The sequence below is a fragment of the Chiloscyllium punctatum genome, chromosome 26, assembly GCF_047496795.1.
Source record: "Chiloscyllium punctatum isolate Juve2018m chromosome 26, sChiPun1.3, whole genome shotgun sequence".
In the NCBI taxonomy this organism is placed as follows: Eukaryota; Metazoa; Chordata; class Chondrichthyes; order Orectolobiformes; family Hemiscylliidae; genus Chiloscyllium; species Chiloscyllium punctatum.
In genome coordinates, this window is record NC_092764.1 from 80,963,732 (window position 1) to 80,979,151 (window position 15,420).

At 42.8% G+C, this 15,420-nt stretch overlaps 1 protein-coding gene across 1 annotated transcript in view; it reads right to left on the minus strand.

Annotated features, from left to right (window-relative positions):
* The window catches only part of LOC140496228 (adhesion G-protein coupled receptor G5-like), a 93,066-nt gene that overhangs the window by 5,489 nt on the left and 72,157 nt on the right, over positions 1–15,420 (minus strand). Inside the window, exons 11-16 of the mRNA XM_072595729.1 lie at positions 10,812–10,919; positions 10,670–10,715; positions 10,478–10,584; positions 6,864–6,988; positions 5,124–5,392; positions 3,403–3,502 (exon numbers count right to left, since the gene is read on the minus strand). Coding sequence (XP_072451830.1) covers positions 3,403–3,502; positions 5,124–5,392; positions 6,864–6,988; positions 10,478–10,584; positions 10,670–10,715; positions 10,812–10,919 — 755 coding nt within the window. The remainder of the gene's footprint in view (positions 1–3,402; positions 3,503–5,123; positions 5,393–6,863; positions 6,989–10,477; positions 10,585–10,669; positions 10,716–10,811; positions 10,920–15,420) is intronic.

A 15,420-nucleotide genomic window follows, 5' to 3' on the forward strand; every position in this document is an offset into this window, starting at 1 on the left:
ATCAGAAAAGGAGGAAGATCAGGAGTTAGTGTAGATCAGTGAGGACAAAGGAAAATGGATAATTAGGACTTGGTGCAGAAGAAGAAATGACTGCAGAGTTTGTGATGAGCTGAAGGACGCAGAGATGGAGAAAGCATACTGGAATAGTCGAGGCTGGAGACAACAAAGAAAGATACAGATCATAGAATCCCGAATGTGGAAACAGGCCATTCAGCCCAATATGTGAGGGTTTCAGCAGCAGATGGTTGGGGGGTTGGGGGGTTGGGGGGGGGGGGGGGGGGAGGTGGAGAGAGCTCAGGGAGGGACATGTACAGAACATTGTGATGGGAAACATTTGCAGCTAGAAGCTGAACCTGAGGTCATAGAAAAGACCAAAGTTTTAAAGATCAGCCTGAGGTTGTGAGGCAGGGACAGGAATAGAATCAATGGCGAGGGGATAGAGGGTGTGAATGGGGCCAAAACAACAGCTTCAATCTTCCTAATATTTGGTTGTAGGAAGCTAAAATAGTTTCAGAAGTGGATGCTGAAAAACAATCTGGCAGCATGGAAACTACAGACGTTTCACATGATGGTGGAGAAGGAGACTTGCTATTACAATAATGTCAGCAAGCTCCTAGTTCTGGAGGATGGCCCACAATTGGATTCAGAGATAAAGGTACAGGCTAGTAAGGGAAGCCATTGTTAGAAGTGTTCTGGCCATAGTAGGGAAGAGCAGTGAAGTGAAGGAAACCCCATGGAGCTGGATAATAGACAAAATCTCAATGAGATCCTTTCACCCCACCTGTAATTTTGAACTTGCTGCAGCTGAATGGATTTGATAAAAAGGAGGCAAATAATTATCATCACAAGAAAAGTTGCCCAGTCTGGATGGGAGGCACCTTTGGTAATTGATGGTATCAAGGGTGGAAATTGGCAGTGGCTGTCATCTCATTCCTCCCCTTGGATATGGGAGCAGTGCCAGGATACTGGTGGGTTGCTCATGTTGCAGCCCTGTCTAAACTAGAAGCTTGAATAAACCCAGTAACTACAGGCCAGGCAGTTAATGTCAGTGATGGGGATCTTTAGAGACAAGGATTCACACAAAATGGAATTGGCAGTTTGTGAAGTATAGGATTCACAAATGGAAGTTAGGAGATCATTTAAAAAAAGTCTTGTGCTTGACTAACTTGATTGAGTTATTCAGAGTAACAGTAGCAGGTACACCACACTGAGCTTGACTGACAATCCTATATTGGTTGTTAGCATAATTCTTTGCACACTGGATTATTTAGTATATGCTGTACAATTGCAGAAGCACATCTAATGTTGGACACTATGTTGTGAGTGTGGGCTAATGATGTGTTCCTGAACCTATGGGCCCTTTTTATTGCAGACAGAAAGAACATGTACACCCACTGCCCATTTCAACTCAACAAAATGGCTGACTGCCATTCTTTGGTTCATTTCTCAGGGCAGTGCCTTGACTAACCAGAGTCAACCATGCCTGGATTAACATTTAACCAAGGCTTCGTATGAACCATGCTCACATAAGAATTAGGAACAACAGTGGACCAATCAGCCCCTCAAACTGACTGTGCCACTCAATAAGACCATGGGTAGACTGATTGTAATATCAAATTGCCATTCCTGCTTCAGCTGATAACCCTCATTGCCTCCTTAGCAACAGTATGTCTATCATTGCCTTAACAATATTTAAGGACAATGCTTCCACCATCTCTTTTGGGAGAGAATTGCACAAAGACTCACAACCATCTGAAGGAAAAAAAACAGCCTGTTTTAAATGGGTGCCCTTGATTTTATAAACAGAATGAAGAACCCCTACAGAACTCAGTCTATCCAAATTAGACTTAATTATGCTGTTCTGAATATACACGCAGTCCCAATAAACAAACTCCCTTTAAACACCAGTATAAATGTAGTTACATGCTTACAGGTTGAACTTAGAAGGAGACAGAGAGTTTCCGCACAGCTCACTGCTGAACTCTCAACCGGTTCTGGACTGAATTAAACTGCTCAGCTCAGTTAGAGAGCTGACCACTCCTCTTTCATTATACAGGTCACTTCTAAAACATGACCACTTTGGCCTGAAGTCTCATCTGTTTACATATAAACAAAAGGCCTCTCAAAGTCCTTTTCATCTCTGTCCCAAACCAGTCTGATCAGAGCCCTGCCTGGTATATTATCCCTCTGAAAAATATCAAGGACAGAATAGCTTTTAGAAAAAAACAGCTTTGTGACACTCTCTGCATGTACACTGTCAGTACCTCTCAGGAACCTGTATCTATCAACCAAGTCATTTTTTACTGTTCTAAATGCCAGTTGATTTATTTTTTTAAAAAGTATGATTGGCTCGGCCAGCAATTATTGCCCAGAGGACAGTTAAGAGTCAACCACCTTGCTGCGAGTCTGGAGTCACATATAGGATGGACCAGGTAAGGTTGGCAGTTTCTTTCCCTGAAGGACATTAGTGAACCAGATGGGCTTTTCCCAACAATCTCTCCTGATGAAGGGCTTTTGCCTGAAACATTGATTCTCCTGCTCCACAGATGTTGCCTGACCAGCTATGCTTTTCCAGCACCACTCTGATCTAAACAATGGTTTCATGGTCATTATTCCAGAATTTCTTTTATTGAATTTCAATTCTTCCATCTGCCAGGGCAGGAATCAAATCCTGGTCCCCAGAACATTACCTGGGTCTCTGGATTCACACCTAACACCACGAGGCCATCACCTCCCCTGTCCAACCTTTCCTCACAAAGCAATCCTCTCATTCCACATATTAGTCCTGGCAAATCCTCTCTGAACTGCCTCCAATGTATTGACATCCTTTTTGAAATAAGCTGACCAATACGGGAATTTTGGAAATTTAAGATAAAATGGATTGATCATTTCATTAGCCACTTCTTTTCAGACCCTGGGATGGAGTCCATTAGGACCCAAACACCTGTCAGCCTCCAGGTCCATCAATTTATTCAGGACCACTTCTCCAGTGACTGGGATTTTCTTCAATTTCTCCCTTCCTTCTATTTCCTGACTGTCATCATTAACTTCTCTATGGTAATGCCTCTGCCAATCAGAGTTTACCTGCTCACCAATGACAACTCTTCTCTCTTAAAGTATAAATGTTGTTGCCCCAAATTGGTATTCTTACAAATTGTCCTGATGATTATAAGACATAAAGCTTTGACAAGATGCATCTTTCTTCAGCAATACAAAAGATAAACTTTGAGAGGTAAAAGGGTCAATACCTGGGGAGCGATGGGGAAAGAGTAGGAGAGTAAGGATGACTGGACAGTTTTCCCAAAGGAGCTGGCACAGACTTGATCGGCCAAATGGCCTCTTTCTCTATTGCATTATTTAATTTACCAGTAACTTTTAAAATGTTAAATTATCAAAACTTACATGCTAGAATGGGCATAATTGCCATTGACAAGGATTGAGTACTGGCCATAATTATCTGTGTGTACTCCAATGATGATTAAAAGCACACCAGCTGGGAGGCCTGGGAATTCAAATGAGTACAATTACAGAGATTACTGACATTATTCTGTGATTGTTAATAGACAACATTTATTAATAATTCTGACTACAGTGAGAATTACACTCCAAACCAATTTAATATTATCAATCAGGCTCACAGTGAGAGTTAGCTTCATGTGGTAGAAGCTATATCTATTCGCACACAGGACCCTATCCTTTGGAGGAAGAAGATATTTGCCCATACATCGTATATTCTTCATTGAGGAAAGGGTTATGGAATCAGTCAATCCGTGCTGCTTTATCCATCACAATGTCTTGATTAAACAATGTCTGCTTGCCTGGCTGAGTTTAAGCATCTAACTAAGACTAACAGTTATGAGTTACTACTGCATCTATATCCAAACATGGTCTGATCGATCAGTACCCTCTTCTTACACTATACGAGTTGATGGTCCCTTTTCAACATTATTTTCTTGCATCCCAGTCCGGATGAGTATAAGAGGAAATTGTTTCAACTTGTTATCAATTTTTTAGAACTAACTTTGTACAGCAAGAGTTCAAACTGCTCTTGGAGACCTGTTTTCTTGTTTCAACTTGTTTTATTTGGCTTGAAATGAAAACTCTTGGTTATATTTGTCAGAATATAAACTGAGACAGTGTGTGACAAGCTGCTGAATTCACTCAGAGCCCCTGCTGTGTAGCTGGTATATACAAATTTCACTCCCCCTAGATTCCAGTATACAGGAGTGTCAGACACACAAAGAGGTCACTGACGTTAAGACTCAGACTTCAGATGTTGGCAGGTTGCTGTGGGGTGCTGCACTGGGAATGTTGAATACAGTTGGCAGGGCTTCTACCCAACATGGAGCTGTCCCCTGACTCTGCCTGTTTTTCTGCTGAGTAATGTGAGTACAGTCAGAAATGAACTGCCTGCTCTGTTATGGGGAGTGGTGACAGATTGGAAAGTGAACATTGCTGTCTGAATCCTTCACTTCCTGCTACAGCAACAAGAAGGTGGCAGCGTTTGGAAGAAAACTTGTTCTTTGGTTTAAAATACCGGCCTGTGTGTATGGTCATGCTTGGCACATATTAACATGTGTCTCTCAGTGATGACTCTGGGGGACCTCACCCTTGAACCTTTCAGCACTGAATTTAGATTCCTAACACTCAGCTTTCAATCAGAGACACAGTTCATTGCTGGAGGAATCTCTCTAATTAATCAAGAGAAACCCTCTATCTATTAACACCATTAATTCCACTCTCAAGAGGGGATGGTGTCTTTGATTGGTGCTGTCTCAGGGTTACATTTCAAGGATGTTTCATGCTGTATTCATTCCCAGCTGGAAGTAAACCTGGACTATCAAACATCACTCCCATTCTGTTTTCTGTCTGGGTTTGAATCTGTTCATTTATCAATTACAATTCCTACTTTCACCAAGTTTGATCCTTAATACACTTGGCCTGAAATTTGACAGAGATTTTCTCCTACTATATGACAGACAGCCAAAACCCTTAAAGAATAGCTGTTATATACTTCAGCCCCTTTTCTTGTAACAATGAAATAAAAGTTGTTACTACATGAGACAGTGAGAATCAGACCATGCATTTATAAATAACTCAGTGACAGAAAACTTCACACTCACCCCAACCGAGAAGACAGAGTTTCAGCATGTAAAACCGAATGTAAATGTTGAAGACTTTGATCAGCATAAGGTACAGGTGAAATGCTTCAATTCCCATCCATGTGAAACTGCAAAGCAGTGAGTAATGCAGCAGGACAGCAATGGCTTTACACAGATCATCAGTGCTCTCGGAACTGAACACTGTGCTGGTTAAGAAGCTCACATTGAGAAGAAACAAGGCAACAGAGAGATTCACGTGGATCTGGATGGAAGCTTCCTTTTGTCTTTTTCTGAATGAAGGGAAAAGAAACAGCAGAAGGTTACCTCAGAGTGCAATGGGATCTTGATCAGATGGGTTGAGGAATGGCAGATGGAGTTTAATTTAGATAAATGTGAGGTGTTGCATTTTGGAAAGGCAAATCAAAGCAGGACTTCCCCTTAATGGTAAGGTCCTGGGGAGTATTGCTGAACAAAGAGACCTCAGAGTGCATGTTCATAGTTCCTTGAATGTGGAATTGCAGGTAGTCAGGATAGTGAAGAAGGTGTTTGGTATGCTTTCCTCTGTTGGTCAGAGCATTGAGTATAGAAGTTTGAAGGTCATGTTGCGGCTGTACATGACATGGGTTTGGCCATTTTTGGAATATTTTGTGCAATTCTGGTCTCCCACTTATTGGAAGGATGTTCTGAAACTTGAAAGGGTTCAGAAAAGATTTACAAGGATTTGCCAGGGTTGGAGGGTTTGAGCTGTAGATAGAGGTTGAATAGGATGGGGCTATTTTCCATGGACCATTGGAGGCTGAGGGGCATGAATAGAGGGGCATGAATAGGATAAATAGACAAGGTCTTTTCCCTGGGGCGGGGAAGTTCAGAACGAGAAGGCATACCTTTAGGGTAAGAGGGGAAAGGTTTAAAAGGGATCTAAGGAATAACTTTTTCATGCAGGGGGTGATGCGTGTATGGAATGAGCTGCCAGAGGAAGTGGTGGAGGCTGGTACAATTACAACATTTAAAAGGCTTCTGGATGGGTATATGATTAGGAAGGGTGTGGAGGGATATGGGCCAGGTGCTGTTAAATGGGACTAGGTCAGAGTGGGATGTCTGATCAGCACGGATGAGTTGGACTGAAGGTCTCTAACCGTGCTGTATATCTCAATGACTCCATTTGGGAGAAAAACAGCAAGTTGATAAACATTGACTTTGAAGACTTCCTGCATCTGGAGGTGCCTGAGGAAGGTGAAGCATGTGCCTATGGTTGTTTCTATAACTCCCATCTCCTGGAGCAGGTGGATAACCTGAAAGCACAGCTTGAGAGGCACCTCCCTACAGCAAGAACCCCTAATCAGGAAACTCTCCCTCTCTGACGACATGCTAAAGGTGTGTTGGAAGGAATTGTAGCTCGATGATCAGTTTGGCCTCAGTTTGGATGTACCCTCTATGGTCCTCAAGTCCTGGAGTGGGACTTGAACCCAGAGCTGCAAACTCAGAGGTAGTGACACTGCTCACTGCGGATACGATCTCTGACCATGACATACTGAGGTACAATCTGAAAGTAAAGTGAATCATTACTCAGCTACAATACTCTTAGAATTAATGTCAAACATTAAAACAGAAGTAAGCTTTGTTTAATGAACTTGTTGTTGTGAATTACTCATAAGGTCTATCTTCAAGGAGACATTTATGATATATTGTGATTGTACAGTGAGATCATTGAGAATGGCTTCTTCGACATGAAATTTCATCTTTGATGATTAATGTTCCTACCTGAGAATAAAGTGGATGATTAAAGTAATTGCTGTGAAAATGCCAGAAACACCACAACCAATCTGGGTGATGTATGTTAGCGATCTCAATGTCTTCTCATCCAAGTGTTGGTTCCCATCGATTTGCTTTATAACAGAAAACAAGACCATTGACGTGAGGATTGGGTAACGTTTTCTTCAACTGAGTGACACACCCTACTTTCACTGCACTTTCCCTCACCTCCGGATTGGGGTCCCCCTGTGATATCTACTCATCTCCTGTTGAGAAGCCTCACAAACACCTGCTCTATGGCCATGTCAGTCTGAAAGCAGCCACAATAATGTACACACTCTGAACAATTCTCTTTTTTACTCTGAGCTGCTGGGCCTCCACACAATCCCCAGAGCGACAAGCTCCACATCAGATACTCAGCACCTGGAGAGTAATGGGGGAATAGCTGATGTCCATATTCTGATGCACTGCTATTGACTTCGTTCATTCTGGGAGTGCTGTTTCTTTCTAATCCCTGTAAGAAATGGGGAAGTGTGTTGTTTTTGCAGATATAGAAAAGCAAGAGTATGTATGTGCAGACAAGGGGTACAAGGAAAAATATCAGCTCAGCAAGCATTAGGGAAATGTATCTTTATCTTTAATGTATAATTGAGGTTAATTGAATACTAACTTTAGTGCAGAATTATTCAAGCAAATAATTTCTTTCATCATAATGTTTTAAATAATTTAGTGTCAGCAAAATAGCTGCGATAGCTGAAACACATAAACTAGGCAAGAAAAGATACATTGTCCTGAACATACATATGTTCAGGAATGGAATGTACCTCTGAACAATGGAAGATGTTACAAGCAAAGTGAAAAAACATCAAGATACAAGTTTAGCCTTATGTCAGCACTGACAGAGGGAAAGGTTACCAGCTTGGAGAAGGGGGGAATCAATAAGGGCGAGCACAGAAGGGTAGTGGCAGAAACTAATGAGAGAGATTGGGTAATATAGGAGTTGGGAGAGGTGACCTCACGCAGCTCAAAAGTATAACTGTGTAATAGTTTGAATAATCAACACTTCAATTGCTCTCTGCAATTGGCGTCCTTTCTTGCAAGATCGTAGAATAAATTGTCTTGTTTCCAGCTTTGGTGGTCTCATCTAAATTTTATTGAATTTTGTTTCTAACAATCCCCCCTTGTCCTGTCGAACTCAGAGCCTGATGGTGGGGAAGAAACAAGCACACTGTTGTGTGATTGGAATCACTGCTCACAACAGACCAGGTAGCTCATTGTCTGCCTAAACTAATTACCTGATGACTCCATAAACCTGGATTAATTACCTGATTACCCCATAAACCTGAATTAATTACCTGATTACTCCATTAGCCTGGATTAATTACCTGATTACCCCATAAACCTGGATTAATTACCTGATTACTCCATTAGCCTGGACTAATTACCTGATTAGAGTTGGGAGTGTGTTGTTGGAAAAGCACAGCAGGTCAGGCAGCACCCGTGCAGCAGGAATTCCCGATGAAGGCCTCTGGTCAATTTTCCTGCTTCTTGGCTGCTGCCCGACCTGCTGTGCTTTTCCAGCAACAGACTGTCAACTCTGGTCTCCAGCATAGGGCAGCATGGTGGCTCAGTGGTTAGCACTGCTGCCTCACAGCGCCAGGCTCCTGGGTTCAATTCCTGAATGTCTGTGTGGAGTTTGCACATTCTCCCCGTGTCTGCGTGGGTTTCCTCCGGGTGCTCCTGTTTCCTCCCACAATCCAAAGATGTGCAGGTCAGCTGAATTGATCATACTAAATTGCCTGCAGTTTTAGGTGTGTTAGTCAGGGGTAATTACAGGGTAGGGGAATGGGTTTGGGTGGGTTTCTCTTTGGAGGGGTGGTGTGGATTTGTTGGGCCAAAGGGCCTGTTTCCACACTGTCGAGAATCTCATCTAATCATCTAATCTAATCTGCAGACTTCACTGTCCCCTCGTTACCTGATTACTGCATTAGCCTGGACTAATTACCTGATTACTCCATTAGTCTGGACTAATTCCTGATGAAGGGCTTTTGCCCGAAACATCGATACTCCTGCTCCTCGAATGCTGCCTGACCTGCTGTGCTTTTCCAGCACCACACGCTCGACTCTGATCTCCAGCATCTGCAGCCCTCACTTTCTCCTCCTGGACTAATTTCCCAGAAAGCCAAAAACAGGCAAGGGTAACCTTCATGTAAATAGACCATGTAAGGAAGGCAGGTTTCCTCAATTTCCCAAAGAAAACTTTATTATGAAGATAAATGGGAATGAAGATTGATGACTAAATTCATTAGGCAGCTGAAAAAAAGCCAATGATGTATTACTGGAACAATTCAATGTTAAACTAGAAGTCTGTCCATACTGTGCACAAGACCCGAGTCAGGCCACATCTCACTGACTGTTTTAGGTTTGGTCCCCTCAGATAGTTGGGGAGATTGAGTCCCTGGAAGAGGTTTTGAGGACAGCGACGTTATTGACACGGAGTCTGAGGCTTCATGGAGATCAGAGCCAACTGAGCACGCTGGGCCTTCTCACTTTGGAAAAATGCTGCCTTTGAGGTGATTTGATGAGGACTGGGAATTTTCCCAGAGCTGCTCCCACTCCACCTCAATCAATCTAATGGGTTCGGGCAGAAATCACACTGCCGCATGGTGGCTCAGTGGTTAGCACTGCTGCCTCATGCAGCAGGGACCTGGGTTCAATTCCAGCCTCAGGCAACTGTCTGTGTGGAGTTTGCATATTTTCCCAGAGGCTAAATGGGTTTGCTCTGGTTTCCTCCCACAATCCAAAGATGTGCAGGTTTTGTGAATTGGCCATGCTAAATTGCCCAGAGTGTTCAGGGATGTGTTAGTTAGGGGTAAATCTAGAGTGATAGGGTAGTGGAATGGGTTTGGGTGGGATATTGTTCGGAGAGTGGGTATGAACTTGTTGGGTAGAAAGGCCTGTTTCCACACTGGACGGATTCTCTAGATTTAAAAAAAAAGGGTTTTCACAACATTTCCAGAGAAGTTATAGCGTCAGGAAAGAAGCCAATTCAATGAAACTCCCAGCCCTAATGTTGACAATCCTGACGGGATAGGCAGTGAAGATGGCGTTGGGACAGTGGGAAATGACAAATGGGTTAGGTACTCAAACAATTCACTTCCCAAGAGCCATAAACTTCTAGAAAGAAATCACCAGCACACACTGGGAGTGAGAGATTTACTACAACCAATCCATAGGGAGCTGGATGAGTTTTGGTGAGTGGGAGACATCTTGATCTGCCCAAGGTGAGTGGATTAACAGCGATTGTGACATCAGTTGTCATTGTCTCATGGACCTATCAGGGTCAGTGTGACACTTCCCAAAGCTCCTCCCTCAGATTTAATTTCTCTTGCCTCCCTGTAAAGATGGGATAACTCTGGAAGAAAGAAATGGGGGGAAATGGGTTTGAAGCTGAGTAGCTTGCTGCCTGTTGGGATGGGATTGTCTTAATAAAACAATTGGCTTTTCTTCTCTGTTTTTGCATCTTTATGTATTTTGTATTTTTATTGCTGCTAAAATTTGTTGATTGCAGCCAAAGTGGAATAGGCCAAAAGATACAAAATATTGCATTGCATTGACCCTACCAGCAAGACAGCAAAGAAAGTCAGGTGATTGCACCGACAGATGACTTCATTAACTGTGTTTTGTGTTGTGCAGCCGGAATCGTTCCAGTGACCCTCAGCTGTGTTGCCTGCAATAGAAAGGGACAGCACTGAGAACTCAATCCTTGGGCCTAGGATAACTGAAATCTTTGATAACATGACCGTTTTCCTTACCATTTTGTTGTAACTCCCAGAAGACACATTTTGGAATGGCCTTTACCTAATATGAAGAAAATGATCAATAAATCTTTACCACTCTTAATATGAATATTTCCTCTTAATCACTTGAATAATGAAAAGTGAAAAATGTCCTTACCGGTGATGGTTTGTAAAATACAATTATCACAGGGTCTGTCAGATTATCAAGCGCTCTACTCCCCACTTCAATTCCAACCACATGATTTAGAACAGTTTGATTTTTAACCTACAAAGATATACATTTAGGTTACAGTAGAACTTCTGATTAAAATCAAATGAAGGAAAGGAATGAACAGCAGCCTAATTTCTGGGTGAAGACAGACTCCACTCACTATAGTGAAATGTACAAAGTGTGTTGACATGGAGTGTTTGGATCGAGGTCTTACCCTTGTGCATTCAGTCATCCCACCTTGTGTGATGGACTGGGATCAATGGTTCTCATCTCCACCCAGCTCTCACTGCTAGGTCGAAGGGTCATACCCTGTCTGAGTTGAGGGACAAACCGTAATGGAAGGAGAAATGATGAACATTGAGGTGTATTCATTGACAAAGAAACAGCCAGGGCAGAAAGATTCCAAGGGATTGAAATAACCAGAATGTTCTGGACCAAGTGCATGCCACACCATATTCCATGAACTGTGGGTGTTGGTATATCAGTAATGGGTAAAATAGCATGGGCTCTTCCAAATCTTGGTCAGGAAAGGGAAACTCTGAATTCAAACCTATCGTTAAGTTGGAGACCGTTTGCAGGGTCTCACAGATTAACTCCAAGCTTAAAGGATGGGGTCAGTCAGCACACACTACACGCCACCTTAAAGCTCCACTGTGCAGGCAGCAAGGGAAAAATAACACCACCCGAACTAAAACTCAAACAGCAAAGTCCTGGAGTGTTTGGAAAAGGCCCACACCATGAGGTGGGAGATGGTATTGGCAGATGCAGTTCCAAGCCTGCACTCGGGCAGCTCAGGATATTGTTGAATTTAATGCCAACTCCAATCCTTCCCATAAAATTTTGACCGGAAGAGAAAGTCAGAAAGCTGTCTGCTGGAATGTAAGAAAAATGCTCAATGCTGGTGACACCAGTTCCCCCAATGATGAGGGGCCAGCCAGACTTGACTTGATCTACTGGTCCCGGGGTGAGGTCCTGATGAATACAATGCCAGTGACACCCTCCACTGGTGGGATAGACCTAAATGAACAGGGAGCCTGAGGTGTCAGCTTCATGGTGAAGAAAACGTACTGTCATTAAACATTCAATCGGCCATTCTGAACATATCATGTCCGTGTGTAACCCTGTCCAAGACCAGCAGCATATAACTCTCAGCAGTTCTCATGCTTCAGTCCACAGGGATCAGTGCTAGAACAGCAGCTACTCACAATGTTTATGAAAGATTTAGATCAGGAAGTCAGCGTCATATCTCCATGTTTGCAGATGAGATGAAGCTGGGTGGGAGGGTGAGCTCTGTGGAGGATGCAGTGATGCTTCAATATGATTTGGACATGCTGAGTGAGTGGGCTAATGGACGGCAGATGAAGTATAATGTGATTAGTTTACAAAAATAGGAAGGCAGATTATGATCTGAATAATGATCGATTTCCAAAGGGGAGGCGTAACAAGATCGGTGTGTCCTCATAATGCAATTGCTGAAAGTGAGCATGCAGGGGCAGGAAGCAGTGAGGAAGGTAAATGGCATGTTGTCCTTCATAGTGAGAAGGTTCGAGTACAGGAGCAGGAGTGTCCTGCTGTAATTATACACGGCCTTGGTGAGACCACACTTGGAGTATTGTGGACAGTTTTGGTTTCCTTATCTGAGAAAGGATGTTCTGGATATTGACGGAGTTCAATGAAAGTTCAGTGACCTAATTCCGGAGACTGCAGAACTGACATTTGAAGAATGTCTGAACCAATCCAGTCTATGTTCACTGGAGATTAGAAGAATTGGGCAGAATCTCATAGAAACCTATCCAATTCTAACAGAAGTAGACAGGGTAACTGCAGGAAAGATGTTCCCGTTGACTGGGGAGTCCTGAACCAGGGATCACAGATTGTGAATATGGGGTCGGTGATTTAGCACTGAGATGGGGAAAACCTTCTGCACCCAGTGAGTGGTGAGCCTGTGGAATTCTCTACCACAGACAGTGGTTGAAGCCATTTCACTGAATGTTTTCAAACTGAAGTTAGATATAGTTCTTAGTGCTAAAGTGATCAAAGGGTACAGGGAGAAAGCAGGAACAAGGGACTGAGTTAGATGGTAGATAAGGATCAAAGGACTGAATCATCTCGTTCTGTTCCTATTTTCTGTGCTTCCATCCTGCCCCAGCATAAAAACACAGTGAGCAGGAAATAGAGGCATTTTTGGTGGTAATCTGAAGTGTTGCAAATTCAGTTAAATTGGATGTTATGATAATTGCAATGGGTGACTTAAACAATAAAATTGGTGAAGGAATATCAGGACATGTGTCGATCAATATAACCTCAGATCCCGAAGACCAATAGACCATAAGAGATAGGAGCAGACATTAGGCCATACAGCCCATCAAATCTGCCCTGCCATTTAATCATGGCTGATGAGTTTCTCAACTCCATTCTCTTGCTTTCTCCATATAACCCTTGATCCCCTTGATACTCAAGAACCTTTCTATCTCAATCTTAAATATACTCAATGACCTGGCCTCCACAGCCTTCTGTGGCAATGAATTCCATCGATTCTCCATTCTCTGGCTGGAGAAGTTTCTCCTTACCTCCATACTATAAGATCTTCCCTTTATTCTAAGGCTATGCCCTCAGGTCCTAGTCTCTCCTACCATCTTCTCAACACCTACTCTGTCCAGGCCATTCAGTATTCTGTGTGTTTCAATGAGATCCCCCCTCATCCTTCTAAACTCCATCGAGTATAGACCCAGATAAAATGGAAAAGGAGAGAGACTGTCACAGTTTTATCAAGAAAATGATGCGATAATAGAAAACACAACCACAGTGAAGCAACCACAATGAAATTACAGACTTGAGAAGTTGAAGCAATGTGTTTAGAAATTATGCGCTGTTGAAATAATATTTTTGAAAAGTATAAATGATATGTGTGTGTGTCCCAGCATGGAGAGACATTCCGAAAATCCCAGAAAAGTAAATGATGTCTGACCATTTAGATGAAAGGATGAAAAGATGTGAGAGACATTCACTCTGAAAGGAAAACTCGATTGGAACGTTTCCGGATTGAGGAATCAGACCAAAGCGAGTGCTCAGGAGAAGGAATAGGAAAAAAGTGGAAAATAAACATGAAAGAGAGTAAGCAGCTGCTGCAAAGGAAATATGACCAACCCAGAAAAGAAAGCAAGACCTGAACTGGATGAGAGATGAGAACCCAGCAAGGATGACAGAAAGGGGAGAAACCAAAGAGAGTACGATGGAATTGAAAAGAAAACCCTCTGCATGGAGGCAGAGTAAAGGTGTGTGGGGAAATGTTGGAGCTGGAAAGAAACCACAAAATGAGAGTTAGGCACGAGAAGGAGAAATTGTTCACAGATAGGAAGGGATAACAACAAACAATGGAAGACAAAGCTGGTCAGATATTGTTTGAAAGTGATGCAGTGGCAAGACAATCATGCAAATTGAGGAATATAAATCCAGAGGAAAATGCCAAAACGTTGGCATCAGAGATTATAGAACGCTTTCACATTGATGAGTACAGGAAAAAACTTCAAGTATAGATGAAATAAGAATATACCATTCAAAAGCCCCGAGAGAAATAGAATTAAAAGGGATAACAGGAAGTTGGAATTAAATATAGACCAAAGAACACATTTTAAGTTGGTTGAAGTGTTCATTGTTCATGAACCAAGCAGCCTAAAGGAATGGAGTGCAATCATTTTAGAATGATAATTTTTAAGTCATCCTATTAAAGACATGGGCGGCACGGTGGCACAGTGGTTAGCACTGCTGCCTCACAGCACCAGAGACCTGGGTTCAATTCCCGCCTCAGGCGACTGACTGTGTGGAGTTTGCACGTTCTCTCCGTGTCTGCGTGGGTTTCCTCCGGGTGCTCCGGTTTTCTCCCACACTCCAAAGATGTGCAGGTCAGGTGAATTGGCCATGCTAAATTGCCCGTAGTGTTAGGTAAGGGGTAGATGTAGATGTAGGGGTATGGGTGGGTTACGCTTCGGCGGGGCGGTGTGGACTTGTTGGGCCGAAGGGCCTGTTTCCACACTGTAAGTAATCTAATCTAATTTCAAAAATCATAATAAAAAGAAATAATAGCCCCATTTGAAGCAGCCATTGGAGAAACACAGTCCTGTTTGAGCCTTGGAATAGGAGCAAGGCATGGGATATTTAACCTAAGGACAATCTCTGATATATATGAGCACTGCATTGTTTTTATCACCAAAAATTAATTGGTGTGTTGCTGAAATGCATCATTGACAGGAAGGAAAAGTGATTTATCCAGACTCTGAACGTTAGACTAGAAGAGGGACAATCAGATATATTTCACATTGAAGAGAGGAGCTTAACAATACTGTATACTGGGGCCAAAACGTTTCAATCAGTTCACAGAACATATATGTAGAAAACTAGGTGCACTTCCAGGAGTAGAAACTGGAGGTGAGTACATTCGAGATGTGGGAGGTAAGGTTTTCACACAAAGGGTGGTGAGTGTTTGGAACACTCTGCCTGAGGAGGTGGTGGAAGCAGACACAATAGCAGCATCGAAGATGAACCTGTCCCAATACGT